At 40.8% G+C, this 26,959-nt stretch overlaps 1 protein-coding gene across 12 annotated transcripts in view; it reads left to right on the top strand.

The window, feature by feature from the left end:
- The window catches only part of UTRN (utrophin), a 702,825-nt gene that overhangs the window by 669,577 nt on the left and 6,289 nt on the right, over nt 1-26,959 (top strand). For all 12 annotated transcript variants that reach the window (XM_056567370.1, XM_056567374.1, XM_056567371.1 and 9 more), the window contains 5 exons: nt 3,413-3,478; nt 11,466-11,624; nt 13,033-13,276; nt 17,575-17,683; nt 20,886-20,972. In XM_056567370.1, coding sequence (XP_056423345.1) covers nt 3,413-3,478; nt 11,466-11,624; nt 13,033-13,276; nt 17,575-17,683; nt 20,886-20,972 — 665 coding nt within the window. The remainder of the gene's footprint in view (nt 1-3,412; nt 3,479-11,465; nt 11,625-13,032; nt 13,277-17,574; nt 17,684-20,885; nt 20,973-26,959) is intronic.

The raw sequence follows: 26,959 nt of genomic DNA on the forward strand, positions 1-26,959 counted from the left end.
TTCTGCCACGCTGCTAACTCCCAACCATGGTACCACCTTGCTGGCTCAGCTGCTGCCTCACGGGCAACCTGCACCCTTCTTCTCCTGATTATGATGAAGCCCCTCCTGCACCTGGCTCCCAAGTGCGATCGGCTTCATCATCATCGAGTTGTGTCTGCACATCACTGATGTCATCCTCAAGTTCTTCAACAGTGTCTGTTTCAGGAGCCTGAACGCTCGCAACACCACCTCCCATACCACTCTCCTCATCACTACTTGCCCGCCTAGCGGAGGAAGTGGCGGATGTCTCCTCCACATCTTGGCTTGGCAGTAGCTGCTGCCTGTCCTCTAGTTGATCGTCCTCGCTGTATAATGGAGCTGAGCTCACAGCATACAATACTTCTCTGCGTGAGGGAACAGCATAGGACAGAGGCAGTAGGAGGACAGGGACTGCTCCCGGGCCAAGCCATCTAAAGGGTTGAATCTAAGGAACCCACCGACTCTTGACTGGGGGTGTCGGATGTCACTTGGGATGAAGTGAATGACTGAGCTAACCAATCAATGATGGCTGCTGGGTGGAGACACAACCGCTAGCTGATACCAGGAGCTCAGACCTCTCGCTGTGACTCCTGCTGCCACGCGCCCCCAGTCTGCTGCAACCTCTGCCTGCACATGATAAATTTAGTCCTCTGCCACAAACTTGCAGAACACTCAATGTGTGTGTGTGTACATCCGTGCTTTTACACTAACAGGCCACTATACGCTTTAAACAGAAAACACTTACAACTGCAGAGTGGGTATATAGTTCACTTTTATTTAGAGTAATACGCCCCAGTACAGTGGCACCAGAAATAAGCGTAACAATCTAGTGCGTAAGTTTTTTAGTGCTATTACACTTACTGCCTCCTATTAGCTTTAACCAGAAAAAAAAATTAGAACTGCGGAGTGCATATATTTTTCACTTTTATTTGCAGTAATACACCCCAGTATGGTTACAATAGAAAAAAGTGTACCCTCTCTCTCTGAACTGTACCCTGCCTGCACTATGGTAGCTTTCAGTCTTTGAATGGGGATTGCTCCCAGTTCTGAACTAAATTGGCAGACTCTGAAACAACTTTTGAACTTTGCCTGTCTGCACTATGATTGCTTGCAGTCTTTGAATGGGGAGTGCTTCATGTTATGATCTCAATTGGCAGACTATGAAACGACTTCTAAACTCTCCCTGCCTGCCTACCTGCAGTGATGCGGGCTTGAGGTCAATGGATTTCCCCTGTGCTGATTGGTATTTTCAGTAATGCTGATTAGTGACCACACAGTGTCTGCTCTCTCTCTAGCCAGAACAAATGCAGGCTTGAGGTGAATGGATTCACCACTGTAAAGATCTGTATTGTCAGTAAAGGTGATTAGTGCGCACACACAGTCTCTGCTCTCTCAGCAAATCGTCCGGGAAATGCCCGTCATTGGCAATGGCTGCCAAATATATAGGGCTGTGACATCACAGGGCTAGCTGGCTGCTGATAGGCTGCATGCCGCATTGTGATTCAGGGTGATCCCGCCTGCCTGCCTTCCCAGCCTTCTTTGCCCCATGTCCTCACATGTTTAGCTGACATTTTAGCCCCCCCGACCCGCACAAAAAGCGGTGAATGAAGCGATTCGTTACCACAAAACACGAGGAGCTTCGGATTTGTTCAGAATCTATTTTTTCATAAAATTCAGAACGAATATGACTTTGTCACTTTGAATCGCCTATTTCTAATCATAATGAAGATATTATTCTCCCAAACCATGAACATGAAATCAATATATACACATTTTTTAATGTGTTTGTGTGCACAGACCTCTACATACAGCATTAAAGGGGTTCTCCAGGAAATGAAACTATCCACAAGTTAGGGATTAAGTGTGTGATCGCAAGGGGCTCCGACCTCTGGGAATCCCACAATCTCATGTATAAGGCCCTGGCAACTTACATTGTTGGCATGCTCTGGCCCACACTTTCCTGGACAAGAGTAAGTGATGGCCTGCTCAGCCAATTACCAGTTGCAGCGATGTCCCGCCTTATTGGCTGAGCAGACCTTCACTTGCTCTCGTCCAGGAAGGTGGTAGCTAGAGCCCGGGCCCTGTACAGGAGATCATGGGCGTCCCAGTGATTGGAGCCCCGTGATGAGACACTTATCCCCTTATCCTATGGATTCAGTTCCCTAAGTACACCTTGAAACTGAATCATTAGGATAGTTTCATATAGTGCAACTAATCACAACACCAGGTAGGGTTTAAATACACCCTCACTGTCCTACCTGTGAACTTCTTGTAAGCTGAACAGTTTTCTATTATTTATATATGCTAATAAGTGGCAAGTGCCCAAACAGTAGGGCAGATCACCTTAAGTGCCCAAACTTCCTATGTCTTATTACTGTGTGCCTTCTCCTCCTTCTGCATTTGATTGACAGCCTCTACACTGTGTGCTGTAGGAAAAGGAAATGCTGGACACTTAAGGGGATCTGTCCTGCCCTGTGGGCACTTGCTGGTTATCTGCAAATATGAAAAAATGCTGAGCACATAGGTCTGCCTATGATAAGGCTTTTAATCACTATCTGGTGCTATGATTATTTACATGATATGAAGCCATCTGATAGATTCCCTTGTAAGAAAAACTTTACGAACTCACTGATTCTTATGTACATTAGTAAAAAAAAAAAAAATTCACCTGAAATCTGTTTTTTATTAGTAGTCCCTCACATATTAAAGAAAAGGAAGCCCCACTCCTATTCTATTATGTTTCCCTTAAGCTGTTAACTCCAGCACATTAGTCCCTAAGTATCCTACCAAGAGGTGTCATTATGTAAATATATGATACAGACTAGAAAACTCACAAGTCTTTGATCACAACGTAGTTGTACATAGACAATGTGCGTCTCTGACAAGATTTTCTCCAATTCAGTTAAGTCGAAATGAATAGTAGAGGGTGCAGAGGCAGATAATACTGCTGTTTTCTACTCAACACTTATTTACATATTTATTAAAAGGAAGAATGTTGTTTATCGTTCATTGCCGCACAACTGTTTAAGAAGTTTACTTCAAAGCAAAAAACCTCTAAGCCGAAGCCCAGTGTACAACCAGAGCCTTAAAAAATATTAACGCTGCTAAAATATAATTAAAAGTGTAGATTCTATTGCTTGCAAAGCGATAAATATGGAATAGTTTTGAAATGCATATTTTTGTATTATCTAATTGTTATGGCAAAAATATATTTTTAAAACAAAATCTCTATTCTCTGAATTCTAATAACCAAATAAATTAATAACATTTTAGTTCTCAGCTTTAATCCAGTAAATAAACCACCAATAAAAACAAATAATATATATATATATATATATATATATATATATATAATTTGTTTTTATTGGTGGTAACTGTTTCTTTGTTTCTTTAGGCTGGCACACATGGAAAGGACTAATGGTTCCCTATTTACTGACAGCAGTTCCGCCACTGGAAGCATGTGAGTAATGCATATTTCATCACTTAGGATGTACATGTAACATCCAGCAAATGTAATTGTAGGTGGTGGGGAGGGGGGTTGTTAATGAGATAAGTTAGAGGCAAATGGCTGGAGTGACTGAAGTTAAAATGTATTGTCTGGAACTGAAACAAACATGAGTTATAGTAGCGATATGCATAGCACATTAAACTTATAGGGTTATAGCGGTTGTACTCCTGTTAACTAGGAACTCAATTTACTGTGGAACTACAAACACTTGACAGAGAATAGTAGATTGCCTGCTGTAAAAAATGTTGTATTCTTTTTTTAGTGGAATTTTTTTATATAGATTATTATTATTTTTTTTTTTTTTTGCCAGATCTCTTTTTTGTTAAAATTTTAACCAGAGACATAATAAACTTTAAAAAAAATAGTGAAAAGAAAGTAGCTTCTTTAGGTAGAATAGCTGCATAAAGATGCTGTGTTGCAGGAACTGGAGGTTGCAAACATGACTAATTGCAGCCTATACCTAGAGATTGAAGTCTGGTAAGGGGTGGGATTTCTTGGTTTAAGTATTTTTGAAAAGGGGTTAGCCTAAAGGGGGTCATCAAACCCTCTTTATACAGACTTTTTTTTTTTTATTAGTTTTTGTTCAGGCATTTCTCTATAGCCTTCTCTGTATATAAAAATTGCATGTCAAAAACTTATTAAACAAATAACTCTTAAAAAAAAAAAAAAAAAAAAACTACAACCCACCATACCTAAAAAATATGCTACATTTTAAAAAAAGAACAAAAATTGCCTAAATACAATGCAAAAACACCATCAGAAAAAAACATTTTAGGGGAGATTGTAGAGGAAAAAACTGTTTTATATGGTGTATTGCTTTTAGAAAATAATGAAATTACTATAAACATTTGTTTCCTTGAATAAAATAGATGGTGTAGGGAAAAAAATGAAGAACCAGAGCAGTCAGATCAGCCCGGCATTTAGAAGAAAAATCTGCAGTAATTATTAAGACTTCATTATACAGAACTGAGGGAAATGTCAGGCGTTTCTAATGCTCTGTATGATTATTTTTTTCTTCTAATCACATATAAGACAACACCATAATACTTGGGAGACTAATTATAACAAGATAATTGTTGTAATTATTATTATGATCATAATATTTCCTTTAATCGTGAACACTAAATAACAGGATCCAAATGTGGATGAAACCTCATACTCCCTTATCTGCTTTAGTTGAAGCATACCTGATATATCACTGAAAAAAAAAATGCTTATATATATATTTCTCATTAGGTCATGCAGATGCTTTGCATGCATTTTTATGTGCCCAGTTTCTGTATTTATACAAAAAGATGAGGGGGCTCAGCTCAGTAATGTTATGGGGTGCTATTGAGTGCATAACAAGATTGTGTTTGGCTATGTTCACATGGTGGCATGTTTACACAGAAGATTTCCATGCCGACAATCACAGACAGCGGAGTGCCGGCAGAACATGTCGGCGCTAGAACGGCTTGGAATATCCTTGTGTTGAGACTGAAAACATTAGCCCTTTAAAAAATATTTTCTTTTTTCAAACATCTGCTTTAATGTAAGGCAGGGTTTAAAAAATAAATTGTTTTCAAATCAACTGGTGCCAAAAAGTTAAACAGATTTGTAAATTACTTCTATTTAAAAATATTTCAGTGCTTACCAGCTGCTGTATGCCCCAGAGGAAGTTGTGTAGTTCTTTCCAGTCTGACCACAGTGCTCTCTGCTGCCGCCTCAATCTGTGTCAGTAAGTGTCCAGATCAGGGGAGGTTTGCTATAGGGATTTGCTTCACTCTAGACAGTTTCTGGCAGAGAAAGAGCCATCAGCAGAGAGCACTGTGGTCAGACTGGAAAGAACTACATAACTTACTGTGAAGCATACAGCAGCTGATGAGTAATGGAAGGGTTAAGATTATTAAATAGAAGTACTTTAAAATCTGTTTAACTTTCTGGCATCAGCTGATTAGAATTTTTTTTTCCCACTGGAGTACCCCTTTAAACAAAGCTTGGGCCCCAAGCTGTGCTGATACTTATTTAATATCCTAGATTGGCACCTCAAAAGAGTCTCAGCACAGCTTGGGGTCCAAGATTTGTTTAAAGTGGTACTTCGGTGAAAAAAATGTTTTCAAATCAGCTGGTGCCAGAAAGTTGAACAGATTTGTAAATTACTTCTATTTAATAATCTTACCCTTCAGGTACTTATCAGCTGCTGTATGCGTCACAGGAAGTTGTGTAGTTCTTTCCAGGCAGACTGCAGTGCCCTCTGCTAACACCAATGATCCTAGATTGGCACCCCAGTTGGTCATATGCACTAGTAAGAGTCTTCTGTGCTGGCACCTTCTGCACTTCCTTGCCTTTATGCTTTTTAGTTTTCATTAAAGGGAACCTGTCATCACTTTTATGCTGCCTAAACCACGCATCATGGGGATCCCCAGTGGCTTCTGACTTCCCCACCAGCCTTGGTGGATAGATCCCACCCTGCTCCCAAACAAGGCTGGAGAAAAAGTATCAGGGGATGGATGCCTGTTGACTTGTGGTTCAGGCAGCAAGAAAGTGAAAGAATGTTGTGGTTTACTAGTACGTTTTAGCTGAGAGAATGTTCTGCTGACGGTATTACCAGTCTTTTCTGTATGTTTTCCATACATATTCATGAATTATAAATTAATCATCTGGGGATATTATAAACCTCTCTAATCTATTTTTGCAAATAAGTGGCCAATTGAAGGTTGAAATTGAATTTGTCTCTTCAGGCTAATGAAGGTTAATAGTCAGAATGTATTTGTTGTAATTTAATCTCAAGGTATCAAAATCTTTAGTTAATGTTAGGTGACAGCATCACAAATAAATACTAAGCTGACACTTCTTGACAAGCTTAGTATCAAACAGCCCTATATCATAATGACTGTATATCTGTCTGTTTCTAATGACTACATCTTTAAGGTAACAGAGAACACCAACAGGTGGCCTTAAAGGGGTACTCCTCTGCCCCAGCGTTTGTAACATTTTGTGCCGAATGCTGGGTGCCGGCTGCGGGGGTCGTGACTTGACGGCCATGCCCCTCGTGATGTCACGACACACCGCTCAATGCAAGTCTATGGGCGTCAACACGCCCCTTCCCATAGTCTTGCATTGAGGGGGCGTGGTTTGATGTCACAAGGGACGTGGCTATGACGTCACAACCCTCGCAGCCGGCAACCAGCGTTCGGAACAAAATGTTCCAAATGCTAGGGCAGAGGAGTAGCCCTTGAAAGTCATACAATTCTATTAGTAATAATGTCTTCTCATAGCAATTCATCTTAGCGGTTGTTATCTTAAGTAGCAGGTTAATCTGCCGGTGAGACATACACATCTGGTCAACTGCTGCCGAACATTTCTCAGTTATCATATCAAAGAATTGATCAATGTATTTATTTCTGAGATGCTTTAGATCACAATGCGAGTTCTTCTCTACTGTCTTTAATATTATTTTGTCTTTGCAAATTATTTATTCATTACGTTCTATATAAATGTGATGGTGCTGCATGTGATTTAATAGAAAAAAGGACATATTCCCTCCAGAAACAGCACACTTCTTGTATATTGGTTGTTTTTTTTTTTGGTATTGCAGTTAATTCTAGAAAGAAAATAGACCAGTCTTCCAAATTTCATAAACCATTTATAATATAGGTAATATACTTTTATGTCAACCATATTTTTGTAAGAATTTTTGGCAATATAAGTTTTTTGTAATTTTCATTATTACTATCAATATTTGAAATAATGCAGAAATCTTGCAGTTTTTATTATGGCTACTAAGTCTAAAAAAAAGCTCACACTTTCAGTTTTGTAAAACAGAAGAAAACTTTTCAGCAGTCTTCCCTCCAGGACAGAATTACATTGAAAGGTGTATATATATATATATATATATATATATATATATGTATACAGAGGATCCGCCATTCACAGTAAGTGAAACTTATAGCTCACCTCCTCCCCCTCCTTGCACAGTGACCTCTGCCCAGGTTACAGAGCATGCCCAGAACACTCTCCTATAGAAGTCAGTAAGTCAGCTCCAGACTATTCTGTCCTGTGTCCATGTGGCTGCTGTAAAATATGGCTCTAAGGTTAAGTTTCCACTTGGCTTTTTGGCAATGTCTTTTTGGCAAAAAAACAAACAAAAAAAAAAAATAGTTGCATTATTTCTCCTGTGGCAGTTTTTCCTTTTCCTGTGTCCACCCCTTTGAAAAAACACCAACAAAAAAAACCAACATCAAATGGAAACTCAGCCTCATTGATGGTTTTTAGAGCAAAGCCGAGGCTCAGGGAATATGACCCCCCCATAATAACGTACAAAAAATAAATAAATAGAAATAAATGAGTAATAATAACATGTTTTAGTATCTGGCTCTGATAATGAAAAAAACATTTTTGGTGAAGCAATTACCTTTAAAACATCAAACTCTGTATAAAATATTGTCAGCGGTAGTTTTGCCATTGTTTCCTATTCTAACCCATATATGCTCCATTGCATTTAATAGTTGCTATTTATAACCCATTCCCTAGATTCATTAACGCTGCTACAAATTCTTCCCTGTAAATAGCAGAGTGAGGCTGGAATAAGAAATGATGTTCCTATCTTAGTGCCTGAATCTATCTCTTGTTGATCCTATAGTGGTTTATTGAAGTTTCAGCTCCTAATGACCCGACTGTCTTTGTTCTTGGATTGTGCAGTTTAAGGACTCTTCATACACTAATTAAACCAGAGAGCACGTGAAACCAGAGACGTGAGAGCCTATTATCACAGGCCGCTGTTCACACTGCTCATCCTCCACTCAGCTGAACACTTAATAATCACTATTAAATATGTATAGGTTTGTAATTCAGTGGCATCTCATTGTGATAGAAGGAATATATGAAAGCTGCAGAACAATTACATATACCGTATTATCACATTTGAGCCCCATAGGCTATCCTGAAAGATTACAATGAGTAGGATTTAAGAGGCAAAAGCATTTAAAGGTTCCTCTGTACGAAGTTAATTTTATTTCATCCTTATTATATTAGTGGCAATTAGATGATCTGCTTTTCTCATTGGTGGTTTAGTAATCCGTACTGTATAATCATTCTATCCTTGCTACAATAGAATTCAGCTCTCCATGCACTGACGTCCTGCAGAGATGCCATAGACTTATCTTTATATACAGTAGCCATTCTGAGAAGCCAGAGGTGGCAATAGCAGCAACCTGAACCAATGATGAAACAGGAGGTTTGTCTCGGACTACTTTAGACCTCCTGGAGGCACTGTGTCTCGTGTTACTTGCTTACATAAAATGTTTAGGGTGCTCAATGAACACTTGTATTAATCGGACAACAATGTTTTTTTTTTTTACTGTATATTTATTGAAAAGATTTTCCAAATACAAGTAAAAGCATTAAATGAAATACAACAGCATCACTAGCAAACACTAGGCAAAAAAATAATAATAATAAGCAAGAAGATGCAATACTACTCAAGAGAAAACATGTTCAGCAAAAAGAAAAATAATGAGCATTAATAAGGCAAAAATTTACCAGAATGTTGGAGTAGTAATGAGGACCGGACATAAACTCAATAAAAAAAAAACAATGCAATCAATAGGGCAAGAAGAAAAGAAAGGCCCCAGGACGAGGCACAAAAACAGACATATTTCACATTACACAAGATGAGAGGGACAACACTGAACAATAGGGGAGGGGGTACGATAACAATATTCTTAAAATGAAGAGTTATTTGCTTAGTTCACACTCATCTCAATTAAAACAAAAAAACAAAAGGGTTTATCTTTATGTAGGGATCGTATGTAGACTCATTCTTCCCAATGCCCTTTTTTTTGAGTTAGTAAAAGACAATTTTTGTAAGGCACAAATACCGCCTTTAAAGGGGTAGTCCAGAGAAAAATGTTTCAGTCAAATCAACTGGTGTCATAAATTTAAAAATGTTTATAAAAATATTAAGCTGCTTTATGTTCCGAAGGAAATTGTGTAATCTTTCCAGTCGGACACAGTGCTCCCTACTGCCTGCTCTGTCCATGTCAGGAGCTGTCCAGAGCAGGAGAGGTTTGTATGTGGATATGCTCACTCTCTGGACAGTTCCTGATACTAACAGCACAGCTGGGACTCAATCTTAACCCTTCCATTACTCATCAGCTGTTGTATTCTCCATAGGAAGTTGTGTAGTTCTTTCCAGTTTGACCACAGTGCTCTCTGCTGACATCTCTGTCTGTGTCAGGAACTTTCTAGAGTAGAAGTAAATCCCCATAGCAAACTTCTCCTGATCTGGAAAGTTCCTGACACAGACAGAGGCATCAAAGAGCACAGTATCTAACTGGAAAGACTACACAACGTCCTCTATAGTATACAGCAGCTGTTAAAGGAGTTATCCAGGACAAAACTTTTTTTTATATATCAACTGGCTCCAGGAAGTTAAACAGATTGGTAAATTACTTCTGTTAAAAAATCTTAGTCCTTATGAGCTGTTGAAGTTGAGTTGTTCTTTTCTGTCTAAGTGCTCTCTGATGACACCTGTCTCAGGAACTGTCCAGAGTAGAAGCAAACCTCTTCTACTCTGTGCAGTTCCCAAGACAAGCAGAGATGTCAGTAGAGAGCTCTGTTGTCAGACAGGAAAGAACAACTCAACTTCAGCAGCTCATAATTATTAGAAGGATTAAAGGGGTACTCCGGTGCTTAGACATCTTATCCCCTATCCAAAGGATAGGTAATAAGATGCCTGATCAAGGGAGTCCCGCCGCTGGGGACCCCCGTGATCTTGCAAGCGGCACCCCGTTTGTAATCAGTCCCCGGAGCGTGTTCGCTCTGGGACTGATTACCGGCGACTACAGGGCGAGCTGCGTTTGACGTCACGCCCCCGCCCCCGTGTGATGTCGCGCTCCGCCCCTCAATGCAAGCCTATGGGAGGGGGCGTGACAACCGTCATGTCCCCTCCCATAGACTTGCATTGAGGGGGTGTGACATCATGAGGGGGTGAGACTATGGTGTCACGAGCTCCCTGCATCAGCTCCAGCATTCGGAACAGTTTGTTCCAAACTCTGAGCAGCGGAGTACCCCTTTAAGGTTCTTGATCAGTAACCAAAATGATTTTTGTTGCTTCTTCTTCTTCAGTAAAATAGAATTTCCACCAGGTAATTAAAGTTTTTTTATCAGTAGAAGATTTTAAAACTATAATGAGTTTGTGTCGAACTTGGAGCTCCTTAATTACTAAATTAGAAGTTGGAGCTAAAGCCAGACTTCATTAGAGTTTATTTACTTTACAGAGATGTTGGCATTATATTGCAATAGTGACAGCAAGAAGTCACTGACAGCAAACCGGCTTTGTGGCTTTTGATCTATGAAGTTGTTAGCACAAAGGAAAGGACTAACAACGTATAATCCATAGGTGCATGTGTACCCACCAATGACCTCCAATACTTCACTCTAGGGATATTTGAATGACAACACTAAATGTAAATGACAATGTATGGGCCATAAGACTTTCATATGGATTGAGGGTACTTACATAGTGGTAACTTCTATCTGCATGAATTTCTGAATGAGATTATGCTTGTGGAAGTATCATCCTTATTTATAGGGGGCATTTACAGTGGTATTTAATGGATACAAAAGGTTTCAATGAACTTTAAAGGGGTCATTCAGCTTTTTAAAATCAATGACCTATCCTGAGGCCTATTAGTGGGGATCCAGCACTCAACATGATCACCCAACCCTACTGATCATCTGTAGGAAGAGACCTCAGCACTTGTTCACGCACTGCAGCCTCATTGTGTACCAGCACTGATCAGAGCCCAATGATCTGATATTGATTGTGTATTAACAGAAGATAGACCATCAATAAAAAATAACTCCTTTAACTTTTCAGGGTATCTCCTGGTGACATATGTCTTATAGGTATTGTGCATCTAAAGATCCTTAGCATATGTTTTTATTAAACTTCTAGTGATGATGAACATGCCCTGATCCAGCAGTACTGTCACACATTGGGAGGAGAGTCACCCTTAGGTCAGCCACAGAGCCCAGCCCAGATCCTTAAGTCTGTAGAAAAGGAAGAAAGAGGAGAGCTGGAACGGATCATTGCTGATCTGGAGGAGGAGCAGAGGTATAGTATATGATGATCCATGTGCATTCTAATTATTTTGCTGTATCTTGGGTTAAGAAAATAATTTATATATAACATATGTAGATTTAATCTGCATACAAATATGCATATATATTTATATAATCGTATTATTTTCCATGTTTTCTACATTGGCCCTAAACACATTTTGCTTTTCATTAACCTCTTATGATGCTTTGCTGGAGATCGTACCAGCAAAACCAACCAAAGTTTTTAACCTTTGGTAGTCACTGACATTTTGTGGTGACTTCCAACATTTATTTAGCTACCAGCCACAATTGAATACATGAAAGAAGTAGAAGCCACTTGTAAAAATAAGTTATTCCTACCCATACATATTATTTGAACACCGTTATATTTATGGTTACTTAAAGGGGTAGTCCAGTGGTGAAAAACGTATGGATAGGGGATAAGTTTGAGATCGCGGGCGGGGGTCCGACTGCTGGGGCCCCCTGTGATCTCTCTGTATGGGGGCCAGGCTCTCCGGCCAGATAGCGGATGTCGACCACCGCACGAAGCGGCGGCAGACACTCCCCCTCAATACATCGCTAGGGCAGAGCCGGAGATTGCCGAAGGCAGCGCTCCGGCTCTGCCATAGAGTTGTATTGAGGGGGCGTGTCGGCCGCCGCTTCGCGCGGGCTGTCGGGGCCCCGTACAGGAGATCGCGGGGGGCCCCAGTGGTCGGACCCCCCCCCGCGATCTGCAACTTTTCCCCTATCCTTATCCTTGTTCACCACTGGACTACTCCTTTAAGTTGAAAAGGAATGATATTACATTGAAAAAAAAAAAACATACAAGGCAGGCAGGTAACTCATTCCCTGCCCTCACTAACTGACCCCTTCTCCTGGCCCACACCCCCTTAAGACCTCACCTAATGCCACCCCCCTTCCTCTGACCGCACCTATCCTTAATCCTTTCCTTCCCACCGTTCGTTTTGCTTTTATAACATTCCCTGTCATGGGCTCCCTCCACTCCCATGCTGTCCATTATAGGGGCTTTATATTTTGGCCATAACAGGTGTCACACAGACAAAAATCGCTGTGTCACACCATGTGGATTGCACTACGTCGTAGCAAATGCAAGTAAATGAGGCCACACTGCGACCCACAGGAGCCTGTGACCGTGACTCAATAGCAAGAAATCTATCTAAGATGCGATGCAGCATGATCCACACACTGGTAGATCAAGATCACCATGTAGCCCAAGCCTAACCCATAAAGTTTGGTTTTGACAATGACGAAATGCTACAAAAGTAAAATTGGCTGTGGTGCCAAAATGGACCCATTTGACAAGAAACAAGTCCTGTATCAGTGCTATATTCAGTCCATGCATGCTTATACAATTATAAGATAAGTAACTGTTTCATATAAAGATTTATACATTTCAACAGGAATTTGAAAGTTGAATACGAACAGTTAAAAGCACAGCATATGAAAAAAGGACTGAGCCCTCCATCTTCACCCCCTGACTCGCTGGCCTCACTTCAACACACATCCGAGGATGCAGAACTCATTGCTGAAGCAAAACTACTAAGACAGCACAAAGGACGACTTGAAGCCAGGATGCAAATATTAGAAGACCATAACAAGCAGTTAGAGTCGCAGCTTCACCGGTTACGCCAGCTGTTGGAGCAGGTACCAAATATACAGTACTTTTCTGTTAAAGAGAAAAATACAGAATTTTCATGGTGTTGGTTACCTGTTAGATACCGTATTTTTCGCCCTATAGGACGCACCGGCATATAAGATGCACCCAATTTTAAAGGTGCAAAATCTAGAAAAAAAAGATTCTGAACCCAACAGTGATCTTCAACCTGCGGGCCTCCAGATGTTGCAAAACTACAACTCCCAGCATGCTGGGAGTTGTAGTTTTGCAACATCTGGAGGTCCGCAGGTTGAAGACCACTGGAGGAGGTAGTACTCACGTGTCCCTGCAGCTCCGGACCCATCACCGCTCATCACCGCTGCCCTGGATGTCGCTCCGTCGCTGTCGCCGCGTCCCCGTGGTGTCCCCGACGCTCCGGACGTCTTCTTCCCCGGGATCCGCGCTCTCCGTCGCCGTCATCACGTCGCTATGCACACCGCTCCTATTGAATGACGGGACGGCGTGCGCGACGACGTGATGACGTCGAAGGAGAGCACCGGCCATGCAGGGGATCCCGGCACGGAGCAGACACCGAGGAGGCAGGTAAGGTCCCTCCCGGTGTCCTGTAAGCTGTTCGGGACGCCGCGATTTCACCGCAGCGGTCCCGAACAGCCCGACTGAGCGGCGGTCAGCTTTGATCGCCGCGTCTGAAGGGTTAATACAGGGCATCACTGCCGCAATAGGTGTGTGTATTTGCCGTATAAGACGCACCAACTTTTTCCCCCCAGTTTTGGGGAAGAAAAAGTGCGTCTTATACATCGAAAAATACGGTATGTTACAATATTAAGTAAAACCAGTATAGATTTGTGTTCTCTGCTTCCTTTTCAAGTTTGTAATATATGGTATTACGGTCTTATTCACCTTATGTTATTTTTATTTTGTATATTGAACATAACAAAGCATAAGCTGTTGCAGCTTCAGTAAAGATGTTTCTTTATAATGTTTTGTTTTATTAGGCTTACAATATATTTTATAACGATTAATGTAATATCATTTTTGAAGACTTTTCCTGTTGTGACAAATAGATATTATTTTGTATCTAGTGGTCGTCATTTGTCACAACTATTTTACAGCTACCTTGAAATACTAATATTTTTCCTCCAGAAGAATCTATCAGAAAAATGAAAGCAAATTGGTCACTGCGGGCCTTGCCAATGTTTCTTCTATACAATTGTTTTCATTAAAGTCTCCCGGCGGGTTTCTAGAATGAAAAAATACGATGGGGTTTTTCCAGCAGATGTCTGTGTGTATCACCATGACAAGTAGAAAATAATGGTGCTGCTCATAAAGGTTTTATAATCTTCTGACATCTATTATTAAAGGAGATCCCAAGCTACAGAAGGCTCTGACCAGTAATAATGGCAGTCAGGGGCATGCATCGTCACACCGGCATTTAGAGAACCAATTGGTGGGCCCATGCTTTAAAAAGCCCCTAATTTATTAGTGCCTATAGGGCCCTGCATGAAACAGGCCCGTTTGGAGCTGACATTAGACCATTTAACATAGCTACTGTTTTGGGTCATGTTCTGAGCATATATATATTTGGGGTCAGACCAAAAAGCACAGCAGACCTTACTTATGGGTCTAAAGACGTACTTATGACCTGAACATAGTCACTAGCTGACTACATTCAGGCCAAAACAGACATTGGGTCCTAATAATAAGGCTCCCATCTGCGTTGGAGCTTCATGGGTGGGGGGGGGGGGGGGTGCTTAGTCAGACAAAGATTCCTGCTGCAATTTGTCCAATCCTGCTAAATAATCAAACACCAGATGGAAACACAATGGACCCTATTAAAGTCAATTAAATCTGTTGGCATCTGTTGGGGTTTGTTGTGCAAATGACTGCCCAGGTCTGTTTTTCGGTTTTGAGTGGAATCTGTGATGGAGACTCTGAAGCCTCCAACACAAATGGGAAAGAGGCCTAAGAAAAATCAACAAGCTATGGGGTGTATGGTGTGCCTCTCTGCTCACCCCTTACACCCCTCAAACTTTTTTTAACTTCAGTGATGGCTTCCTAGAGTTTTTAACACAAATCCAGTGACTTCATGTTCACCAGGACCCTGTCTGATTTATATTTATCCCTGAGTAGTATGTCAGTATAGATGTGTGTACTAAACCTGTTCTTGTGCTCTTTTAACTATTTTATTACATCAAACATGTTAGTGATGGCTGTAAGTATTCTGTGCTTTACATGTGCTTTAACAAAATAATAATCAAAGAACTTAAGAAATAGATACAAACAGATTTTGTATAGATGGGAATATGGCCTGTCAAAAAGTATTTATCTGGTGTCTCAAAGAACCCCATTCCCATACTGCCCATATATGAGAAGATGCTTCTTAAACCTAAATTGCTTTAAGCATTTCCACATATAATAAAATTGAAGAGCGCAGCAGAATATTTCGAGGCTTCTTCTGATGGAATTAGCTGGTATAGCCTACAGCAACCAGATTTCCTTTTAATAATGCAAACCAAAGTCTAACTGGTTCTTATGTGCGCACTACCATATTCCAAGGGAGTTTAAACAAAAACAAAAAAATGTTCCCATGGTAGGCATTACTTTTCCATTTGCTAGTTTGTGTTGACAGCTTTACATTAAATTGTATTTATACTACTGTATGTAGTTTATGATTTATTAATTCTCTGACAAATCACAAGGCCATAGCCCTACGGGTATGTTAGTTACTTGTTACATTCAATCTAGTCATATTTTCTGTAAACCCTATAAAGCCTTACATATTATCTTTTCTGCTGTATTATTGCCCTAAGCCACATGAAAGATTCAAAATGATGAACTATATGCTATAATAAACATAATATAGCCCATTACACCCTTAATGGTGTTCATTTGAGCATATATATGTGTTAAGATTTTAAAAACAAACCCCATATAACTTCCCAGTTTGGCTTTATTTAGGTTTATTGTGCAATATTTTGAAAGGACCCACAAAGGTCCAATTTGTGCGTAGAAAATTTGGAGAGAGAGAGAGAGAGAGGGGTCTTTTACCCGGAATCATCTTTGTGAGCAATTCAAGAAAACAAAATATGATAATAATTGAATCATTACTTTGTGGGCACAAGAAGAATAATGGAAATATATTGGAAAGCGAGCATGACCATAGTTTCTGTCTCTTTTACTTTCTCCCTTAAAGGAGTAGTCCACTATAAAAAATGTATCCCCTTTCCACACGATAGAGGATAACTGTCAGATCGCAGGGATAGACACACTTAATTCATGTAGAGAGTTGCAGCAGCTGCAGGAGATCAAGCGGGTTCCATTGGTCAGCCGCCCCCCACGATCTGACATTTTCCCCCTATCCGCATTTTTTTTTTTTTTGTTTTACTACTTTAAGTGCCCTGAAATATACTTACTTCAGAGGGGAGGAATCTCTCTTCATCACTCAACTCACAAGTCAGCTCTTTACATATACCTTCACAGGCTCATACACACTAGTGGTTCTGTACCAGGCACATATTGTTCCAGGACTAAGTTCAGTAGTTCTTACCATTATTTTAACAATAAAACATACAATAAAATAGCAACCCAACACGTTTCGGGGTTCACCCCTTCATCAGTACATTAATAAATGCCAACGTGTTCTTATCTCCCCCACTACTTACATAACTGGATGTGACATATTGCTACCAGCTGAAACTTTTTCTCACTATTATATTCATATTCAAACCGGAGCATTACTCTATATAGTGTGCATATCATACTTACATAAATAAATTAAATTGATTCATTTATTCATTTATTTATGTAATTTAATATGAATATGCACACTATTCCTATACAGTGAGCTCCCCCTAATGGCAGGTGCAGGTAAAGAGAATTTTATCAGGTAACTAAGTTTTGTGAAGAGAAGCAGCAAGTGCAGAACTCTGTCTTGGAGCTCTGATCTGAAGAATTCTGGATGGATTAATAATATTCCATATTTAGCAATTGAAATGCGGTAACTAACCTCCTTTAACACAATAAACTATATTTTAATAAACTGTCTTAATTATAGTCAACATAATTATATTGGAAACAGTTTGTATGCTCCATTTTTGACTGAATACTGTGAGGGTTAAATTATATTAAGGCTGATATATGGTCATGTGTAACTGAGTATATAGAAATGTATATAATATTATATATATATATATATATATATATATATATAATTATTGTATATTTCTTAAATTTTTTTTTCCTGCATGTCTAAATTAAGTGTCTATGGCTTCATTCTGAAGATATTTGCTTATCATTTGTATTTTGCTTTGTCTTATTTCAATTCCAGCCGGAGTCAGAATCCAGGGTTAATGGAGTCTCTTTGTTGGTGTCGCAGCAGCCGCCAGCTCCCAGATACTCGGCTGACCATCATTACAGCTTACAGTTTCAGCAGACAGGTGGGAAGCAGGTTTACTAGAGTGATTTATTTTCCACACATAAACAGCAGCTGTTGTCACAGGAACAGGAACGTTTACAGGTTTTCTAATTGAGTTGGACTGTCTGCAGATTAAAGACGCTCTTTTTTTACTCTTTTAAAGCGCCAATAACTTAGTGTAGATATAGCAAGGTATTTAGCATTCTATAATAGCTATTTACATTGATACAAGAGATGTCCTGTCAGGTTACAAGCTCCATGTTCCCAGAGTTTATTATCATTTTTAATGATGTTCTTTCATAGACATATTAAACACAGCTAATAAAAAGTTAAGGGGACATAAACGAGATATATAAACAATGATTTTTGTCCTATATGCGCCTAGCTTATAGAGGTATTCCGATGTGAACATTTATGGCCTATTTACAGGATAAGCCATATATGTCTGATAGACGCAGGTCCCACCTATCTAGATATTGAGGACCCCCTGGCCCCGCTCTGGCCTTTTTGTGGCTGCTAGTGGTGATCATGAAGCTGAAAAAACAGCTAAACAGTTCTGTGCAGTTTACATAACTTCTCATAGAGTATAACAGCAGTTGCATTAACACCATAGGACGTGCTGTTTCCTTCAGTCAGGAGTCACAGACACAGAGTACAGAGGTGCAGTATAGTTCCCCCACATTAGGTGCAGTATAGTTCCCCCACATTAGGTACAGTATAGTTCTCCACATTAGATGCAGTAGAGTTACCCCATATTAGGTGCAGTATAGTTCCCCCACATTAGGTACAGTATAGTTCTCCACATTAGGAGCAGTATAATTACCCCACATTAGGTGCAATATAGTTCCCCACATTAGGTTAGCAGTATAGTTCCCCCACATTAGGTTGGCAGTATAGTTCCCCACACATTAGGGTTGGCAGTATAGTTCCCCCACATTGGGTGTAGTATAGTTCCCCACATTAGATTGGCAGTATAGTTCCCCCACATTAGGTTGGCAGTATAGTTCCCCGCATATTAGGGTTGGCAGTATAGTTCCCCCACATTGGGTGCAGTATAGTTCCCCCAGCTTGGGTGCAGTATAGTTCCCCCACATTAGGTTGGCAGTATAGTTCCCCCCACAAGGTTGGCAGTATAGCCCCCTGACAAGGTTGGCAGTAAAGTTCCCCCGACATTAGGCAGGCAGTGTTCCCCCACATTAGGCAGGCAGTGTTCCCCCACATTAGGCAGACAGTGCTCCCCCACATTAGGCAAGCAGTGTTCCCCCACATTAGAGAGGCAGTGTTCCCCCACTCCAGCCATATACAGTGTATGGCTGGAGGCTGTATGTCTGTGTCGGAACACCGAAGATGACGTCCCACTGGTCACTTACCATGCGCGCGTCATCCTCGGTCCTCCCCGATGCTCCGCTCTGCTCTGCTTTACGGGCGCACGCACGGGAAGTCAGTGACGTGACGTCCCTGCGTGCTCTACCTCCCGGCGGTCCCTGCATTTTAAAAGCTAACGTGAGGCCGCAGAGAGGTAACCGGGACATCCTTGTGTCCCGAAATGACCTTTCGGGACACAGGGATGTCCGGAATGTGAGGGGGGCCTGTGGCCGCGTGCCCACAGAGGGGGCTCGGCATGCCACCTGTGGCACGCGTGCCATAGGTTCACCATCACTGGCCTAGACTGTACAGTTGTAGCCACTTTAACTCTCACTCCCAAAATACTTCTAACATTCCATAGTGGCATGTCAGAAGTTTTTATTAGTGGGATCGGAGTCTATGAGACTTTCTCTACATACACGCTTATTCGCTATCCAATAAATTCTGAATGGTGCCAAGTGAAAATGTACAGCTCTTTTGCCTGTACATGTCAGAAGTATTTGAAAGTGATAGTTTCCCTTTAAGGTTTGCAGCCTGGCAATGTAAACCAGGGTGTTCTTAGTTACACACAGTTAACGAATACTTTGAGGACAATACTTCTATTTGCAATAGCCTTATATGGCTAAGTTTCCACACAGTTTTTTTTCTGGCGCTTTTTGGAAAGCTGCCACTGCAGTTCTTGAGTCAAAGACAGAAGTGTATTCAGAAGGAAATGGAAATATAAAGAAATTACTTATACTTCTCCTCCATTATGGATCCACTTCTGACTTTGGCTCAAAAACTGCAGTGGCAGTTTTCCAAAAAACGCCAGAGAAAAACATGTGTGGAAACTTGGCCTATTAGGGATATTAAAAGTCCGAACAGCAAAACATGACCAATTTATATGCCTTATGGCTCTAGCTTAGGTTGTTGCATACTGTTGTGTTTAATTTAAAGGGGTACTCCGCTGCAAAAAAAAAACTTTAAATCAACTGGTGCCAAAAAGTTAAGCAGATTTGTAAATTACTTCTAGTTAAAAATCTTAATCCTTCCAGTACTTATCAGCTGCTATTTGCTCCACAGGAAGTTCTTTTCTTTTTCGATTTCTTTTCTGGCTGACCACAGTGCTCTCTGCTGACACCTCTGTCCAAGTCAGGAACTGTCCAGAGAAGGATAGGTTTGCTATGGGGATTTGTTCCTGCTCTGGACAGTTTCTAAAATGGCATAGCAGATAGCACTGTGGTCAGACAGAAAGGAAATCCAAAAAGAAGAGAACTTCCTTTGGAGAAAACAGCAGTTGATACGTACTGGAAAGATTAAGATTTTTTTAATAGAAGTAATTTACAAAACTGTTTAACTTTTTGGCACCAGTTGATTTAAAGAAAAATGTTTTCTAGCGGAGTACCCCTTTAAGCTTTACCTATTTCCATATAGAACAAGTCATTGGTCATCTAATTTGATACAACGTTGTATCAAAAATATTTGCTCGTGTTTTCTGACATTGTATAACTTGATATAATAGTGATATCATTGTGTAAAAGGAGTATATTTGTTATAATAATGTAAATGATCATTGCCGTTGGAGACTATATCCTCCTCCAACCTTAGAAAGTTATGACAGTATATTGATGGTATAGACACTCCGTGCCCAGCACACTAGAGATCTATATTGTTACTGAGCCCGATAGAATAATTTTAATTTTCCTCCAAGCAGCAATTATGAAGCCTGAGCTGGAATGAATCTCATTGTGGATATTAGCCATGTATAGCAGACGTTCCATTATTAACACAAGAAACCACCGGAACGCTGATAGGCTTCACGTTAAAGGTTTTTAACATTTCATTTCTGATGCCTATTACTTTGATTAATCTATTCACAGAAGACGTGTTGTCTCCACCGCATAACACCAGCACAGACCTAACAGATGTGATGGAGCAGATCAACAGCACATTTCCCCCTAGCAGCTGTAAGTGTTACTGATGTTCCATATATACCAGGTGTAACCTTATGGGCAAAATCATATTAATAATTATTACATATCTATTGATATTGCTGGATTCAGAGGAGGGACAATATACTGTATTCAGCAATTTCAGAAAATCTATTTACTATTCTAACATTAAATAATATATATATATATATATATATATATATATATATATATATTATGTCATATAATAGCATGTAGTTTAAATGCAAACTCGCTTAAGCTGGATAATATGGGGGTAAATCCAGGTCTGACCATAGATCTAATGACAAGGACTCGACCAGTTGTCCCCAAACCAGTCCTCAAGCCCCACCAACATTCCAGGTTTTTTCAGTTACTCCATTGGAATAGTATAGAAAAAAGATAAAATACTGGACTGTTGGTGGGGCTTAAGGACTGGATTGAACACTTCTATACCCCTCTAGACCTAGATATGCAGCAATCATACAAGAGCAAGGTCTGGTCCTAAAAGACACTTTAGAGTGCGTTCTCACATGTTGTAGGCTAATGGCCGTAGCATTTTATTCATGGGCTGGCAAAGTAATATTTTTAATAGCTACTTTATGTAATGTTTTTAATAGCTACTTTTATTGTAGTTATTATATTTTATGTGTTTTTTAACAAAAAGCTAATTTTTGGAAAAAAAAGGTAACTTTTTTTAAATGTTATGTTCTTTTGATTTTGTTTTGCTTTTTCTAATTACAATAAAGTATTAAAGAGGTTATCCTCAAAGACGAATAGTTTTCCAGCTAATATAAAGCGTTGAAGGGGTTATCCCAAGATTAGAAGTTATCGCTTATCCACAGAATAGGGGATAGATAACTAAATGTTCGATGGAGGTCTGACCACACCGACCCTAGTCATAGGGGTCTATTGTTCCCAGAGTGAATGGAGTAGCACTGCTTTATTTATTTTATATAGGACTTTCAAACATTGGCAAGTGCAGAATTCTATGTGCAGAAGTCTCATTGACAGAGAAAGATACGGTGGCTGAACATGTGCTCTACCAATCCATTCACTCGGGGGCCTTCATTTTTATGATTGGTGAGGATCCCAGAAGTTGGAACAGCAGTTCACATCTTGTTAATAGGGGAAATCTTTTAAGGACTGGAGAATATATTAAGGGATGTTTAGCCCGTAGCTGTAGCATCCAAAAGGGTCCCACTTAAAGGTACACCAGCCCACTATTGCAGAATTACCCGTATTTTTCGCCGTATAAGATGCACTTTTTCTTCCCCAAAACTGGGGGGGGAAAAGTTGGTGCGTCTTATGCGGCAAATACACATTAAAGCCCTGTCCTATCGCGGCGGTCCCTGCGGCCATCAACGGCCGGGACCCGCGGCAAATACAGGACATCACCGATCGCGGTGATGCCCTGTATTAACCCTTCAGACGTGGCGATCAAAGCTGACCGCCGCGTCTGAAGCGAAAGTGACACTAACCCGGCTGCACCGAGAGGGACCTTACCTGCCTCCTCGGTGTCTGCTCTGTGCCGGGATCCCCTGCATGGCCGGCGCTCTCCTTCGTCGTCATCACGTCGTCGCGCACGCCGTCCCGTCATCCAATAGGAGTGGCGTGCGTAGCGATGTGATGGCGGCGACGGAGAGCGAGGATACTGGGCAGCAGAGATGTTCCGGAGCAACGGGGACACCCCGGGGACGCGGCAACAGCGATGGAGGGCGACATCCAGGGCAGCGGTGACGAGCAGTTGATGGGTCTGGAGCGGCGGGGACACGTGATTACTACCTCCTATACCAGTGGTCTTCAACCTGCGGACCTCCAGATGTTGCAAAACTACAACTCCCGGCATAAAATTGGGTACGTCTTATATGACGAAAAATACGGTAGTCACCGACAGAGCCTGTCTTGATCTTTAAAAACTCAGCTTCTTTGCCACACAAATGCACCCAGTGATCACATGCCATGCTTGCCAGGTCCAACACAGTTAGCAGAGTTCCTGCATTATTTTCTATAAAACAGAAAAGAGAAGCAGTAATTAAAAGCTTCTGTCTTCTCTTGTCAATCATTTAACCTGTATTTGGTCAACTGTAGGCAGGGAGACGTCACACCTGTGCCCTACATTTATGGTACTGTTGGCTTTAACTACTGGATCATGTGCCATACGTTTCTAAAGCATCTATTTTGGCAGTTGTGTTTATGGTTCATGTCATTAGCTGATTACTATAAAGCAACAAAAGTATATGAAGGAGAAATAGCAAGAAAAGTAAAAGTATTTCTTTGACTGATGTACTGCCCACTTAGCCAATGCAGGGACACTGGAAAGTCATCGTCTGCTCCCGAGTCTCCTTCACAACTTTTTCCAACAAACTAACAAACCATAAAGGACTAAAACACAGTCTTAAGCGAAATTTGAAAAGCTGTAAAAAACAACTGACAGCCGTGACATTGAAAAATGAAGCTCGATAATATCATATCTCTGGAGTGAAGATGACAAGGCAGGTTTACGCTATGAAATTTCTCAATAATAAGAGAGGGATGTATAATATACTGTGTATCAGTGTGTTTATTAAAAAAAAAATACATAATACATATGAATACCTCCCGTATTCTATTTGATTAGATGGGCCTGGCGGATTCTCACACAAAATGAAGAGCTAACTTTTCAGATGATGTGTTGTCATAGATTACTCTATATTAGACATTATTGTGCTCATCTTCAGACAACTGTCCCTATCTATTGTCTCTACTGACAGGATATATGAATTTTTTTCATAGATTTTACATATCGGAATTCATCATAGGTCTCTGGGGTAAAAAGAATGAGATAGTGATACTCTACACATTGAATATTATTTATCCGAAAAAAAGCCTTTAAAGGCGTACTCTGCCCCTAGACATCTTATCCCCTATCCAAAGGATAGGGGATAAGATGTCAGATCGCGGGGGGTTCCGCCGCTGGGGACCCCCGGGATCTCGGCTGCAGGACCTACCTGTTGCGGCTCCCGAAACGTGGAGGCTTCGGCTCCCGACCAAGGTGACGTGAGACCGTGACGTCACGACTCCGCCCCCATGTGACGTCACGCCCCACCCCTCAATGCAAGTCTATGAGAGGGGGCGTGACCTCCCATAGGCTTGCATTGAGGGGGCGGAGCCATGATGTCACAATGCTCCGGCCTCGTGATTGACAGTAATCAGACCCAGAGCGAACGTGCTTCGGGGACTGATTTTAACGGGGGGGGGGGGGCGGCGTGCAAGATCACGGGGGTCCCCCGCGATCAGGCATCTTATCCCCTATCCTTTGGAAAGGGTATATGATGTCTAAGCGCTGGAGTACCCCTTTAAACTCACACATAGTGACAAAAAATGTGAATTTTCCTCTCAGTTATCCGGCACTGTGCAGGCTGGCAGGCTTCCTCTTGAGAGATGTTAGAGGGCAACACAATGTGCCTACCTGTTTCAGTGAATATAAATCTGCTTATATTATTTAATGGATGAATGGCTCACTAGATAAAGTACTTTACTTTTCACAACAGGCTTTTAACATTTGAATTTAACTTTTAGATTCTCTTGTCGCTGCATAAAACTATTGACATTCGGGACACAGACGCACAAATTGATTCTTTTGTCTTTGGGTTACACATGACTTGTGTTTGCATTTTTAAGAGACAAGATATCTGTCAGGCATGGATATTTAGAGCCAGAGACATTTTTTTGCTTTATATTTGCTTCAAACATACACTGCAGACAAAACCTTTACGACATTGAAACATTGGCCCTCATTTACTAACAGTGTAGGGTTGTATTTGTTGTAGGTTTAAAAGGGTACTCTGCTGGAAAAAATTTTTTTTTTTTTAAATCAACTGGTGCCAGAAAGATTAACAGATTTGTAAATTACTTCTATTTAAAAATCTTAATCTTAATCAGCTGCTGTTTGCTCCACAGGAAGTTTTTGAATTTCCTTTCTGTCTGACCACAGTTCTCTCTGCTGACACCTCTGTCTATGTCAGGAACTGTTCAGAGCAGGAGCAAATCCCCATAGCAAACCTATCCTGCTCTGGACAGTTCCTGACATGGACAGATGTGTCAGCTGAGAGCACGGTAGTTGGACTGAAAATAACTAAGGGATGCTATTTTGGAGTATCTTGATAAAAATAAATGTATGCCCCCATATTAGCATGGCTTTATGAGGGATCGGTCCTGTCAAACAAACCTGATCAGCTTTTATGAGGTGGTGAGCTTCAGACTGGACGAGGGGCAATCGCTGGATGTTGTATATCTGGATTTTTCCAAAGCATTTGATATGGTGCCACATAAAAGGTTGGTGCATAAAATGAGAAGGATTGGGCTGGGGGAAAATGTGTGTAAGTGGGTAAGTAACTGGCTCAGTGATAGGAAACAGGGGGGTTATTAATGGTACTTATTCTGATTGGGTGTCTGTTACTAGTGGGGTACCACAGGGGTCACTCTTGGGTCCTGTCCTATTTAATATATTCATTAATGACCTTGAGGAGGGGTTGAATAGTAAAGTAACAATCTTTGCAGATGATACTAAACTCTGTAAAGCGGTAAACACAATAGAGGACAGTGCACTGTTACAAATGGATCTGGATAGGTTGGAGGTTTGGGCTGGGAAGTGGCAGATGAGGGTTGACACTGATAAATGTAAGGTAATGCACATGGGGAAGAAAAATCCGGGCTGGGATTATGTATTAAATGGGAGAACACTTGGGACGACTGATGTGGAAAAGGACTTGGGAGTCTAAGTTAACAGTAAATTTAGCTGTAGTGACCAGTGTCGGGCAGCTGCTGCCATAGATGCCCACCACAAGGAAATAATTCTACTGCTGTACAAATCACTAGTCGGACCACACATAGCACCAGTGTACAAGAAAGATATAGGGGAGCTGGAGAGGGTATCAAGATGGGCAACCAGGGTAATACGGGGAAAGGGAGGACTACAGTACCCAGAAAGATTATCAGAATTAGGGTTATTTAGTTTAGAAAAAGAAGGCTTAGTGGAGACCTTATAACTAGGTATAAATATATCAGGGGACCGTACAGGGATCTCTCCCATGATCTATTTATACCCAGGACTGAATCTATAACAAGGGGGCATCCTCTACCTTTAGAGGAAAGAAGGTTTCTACACCAGCACAGCGTTTTTCTCAGACCATCTATTTTGTGGTCAGAAATCTTTCTGACAGAATTCCATTTTTTTTTATTAGGAAACCTTAATATATATGTAGGTTTCCCATACAAATGTGTTGCCACTCACCTTTTGTAGGGTTATATTGGATTTTGGTTGGTTTTGTGGATTTTTTTCAGTGCATTATATTGCACGCCGGTGCAGCCTTGGCACAGACTTGTCTTTTTTTTTTTTTATATATATATTTTTTTTTCAAAGACAGACATGTCTTTACTATTCAGGACCTATCCTTAAATAAGCCATCAATATCAGCTCAGTAGTTTACTTTGATCATGGTGCTTGCGTGGGTGCTATGGTCGTATGGTGAAATAAACACAGCTCTGTACATTTCTTAGCGGCTGAACTTGGTTTGACCAACACAGTAAAACCTCCAGACTAGTTCTGTGCAGATCCACTTGTGTCGCCAAAACAGCTGTGACATATCAAGGCATGAACTTCATAAGACTTCTGAAGGTGTCCTGTGGCATTCGACTTGGCCTGTGGCATTCGACATCCAGCTTGATGTTCCATAGTGTGAACATAGCCTTACACTTGCCCGTTTTTCCTGATTCCAAAAACATCAACTTAAAGAACTGATCTATCTGCCTAATATATCCTGCCCCTTGACAGATGCCATTGTCATGAAATATAATGTATGTTATTCACTCCATCTGCCATTGGTTTTAATGCTGATCTTTGTATATCTGCATATGAGCTGTAAACACAAAGCAGTAAGATAATTGTAATCCAGGTTATTTCTGAAGCTGCTACAGTCTAGATTTTAAATTTATTGAATTAAAAAAATAAATAAGAATAAAGG

Source organism: Hyla sarda, chromosome 3 (genome assembly GCF_029499605.1).
Source record: "Hyla sarda isolate aHylSar1 chromosome 3, aHylSar1.hap1, whole genome shotgun sequence".
NCBI classification, from domain to species: Eukaryota; Metazoa; Chordata; class Amphibia; order Anura; family Hylidae; genus Hyla; species Hyla sarda.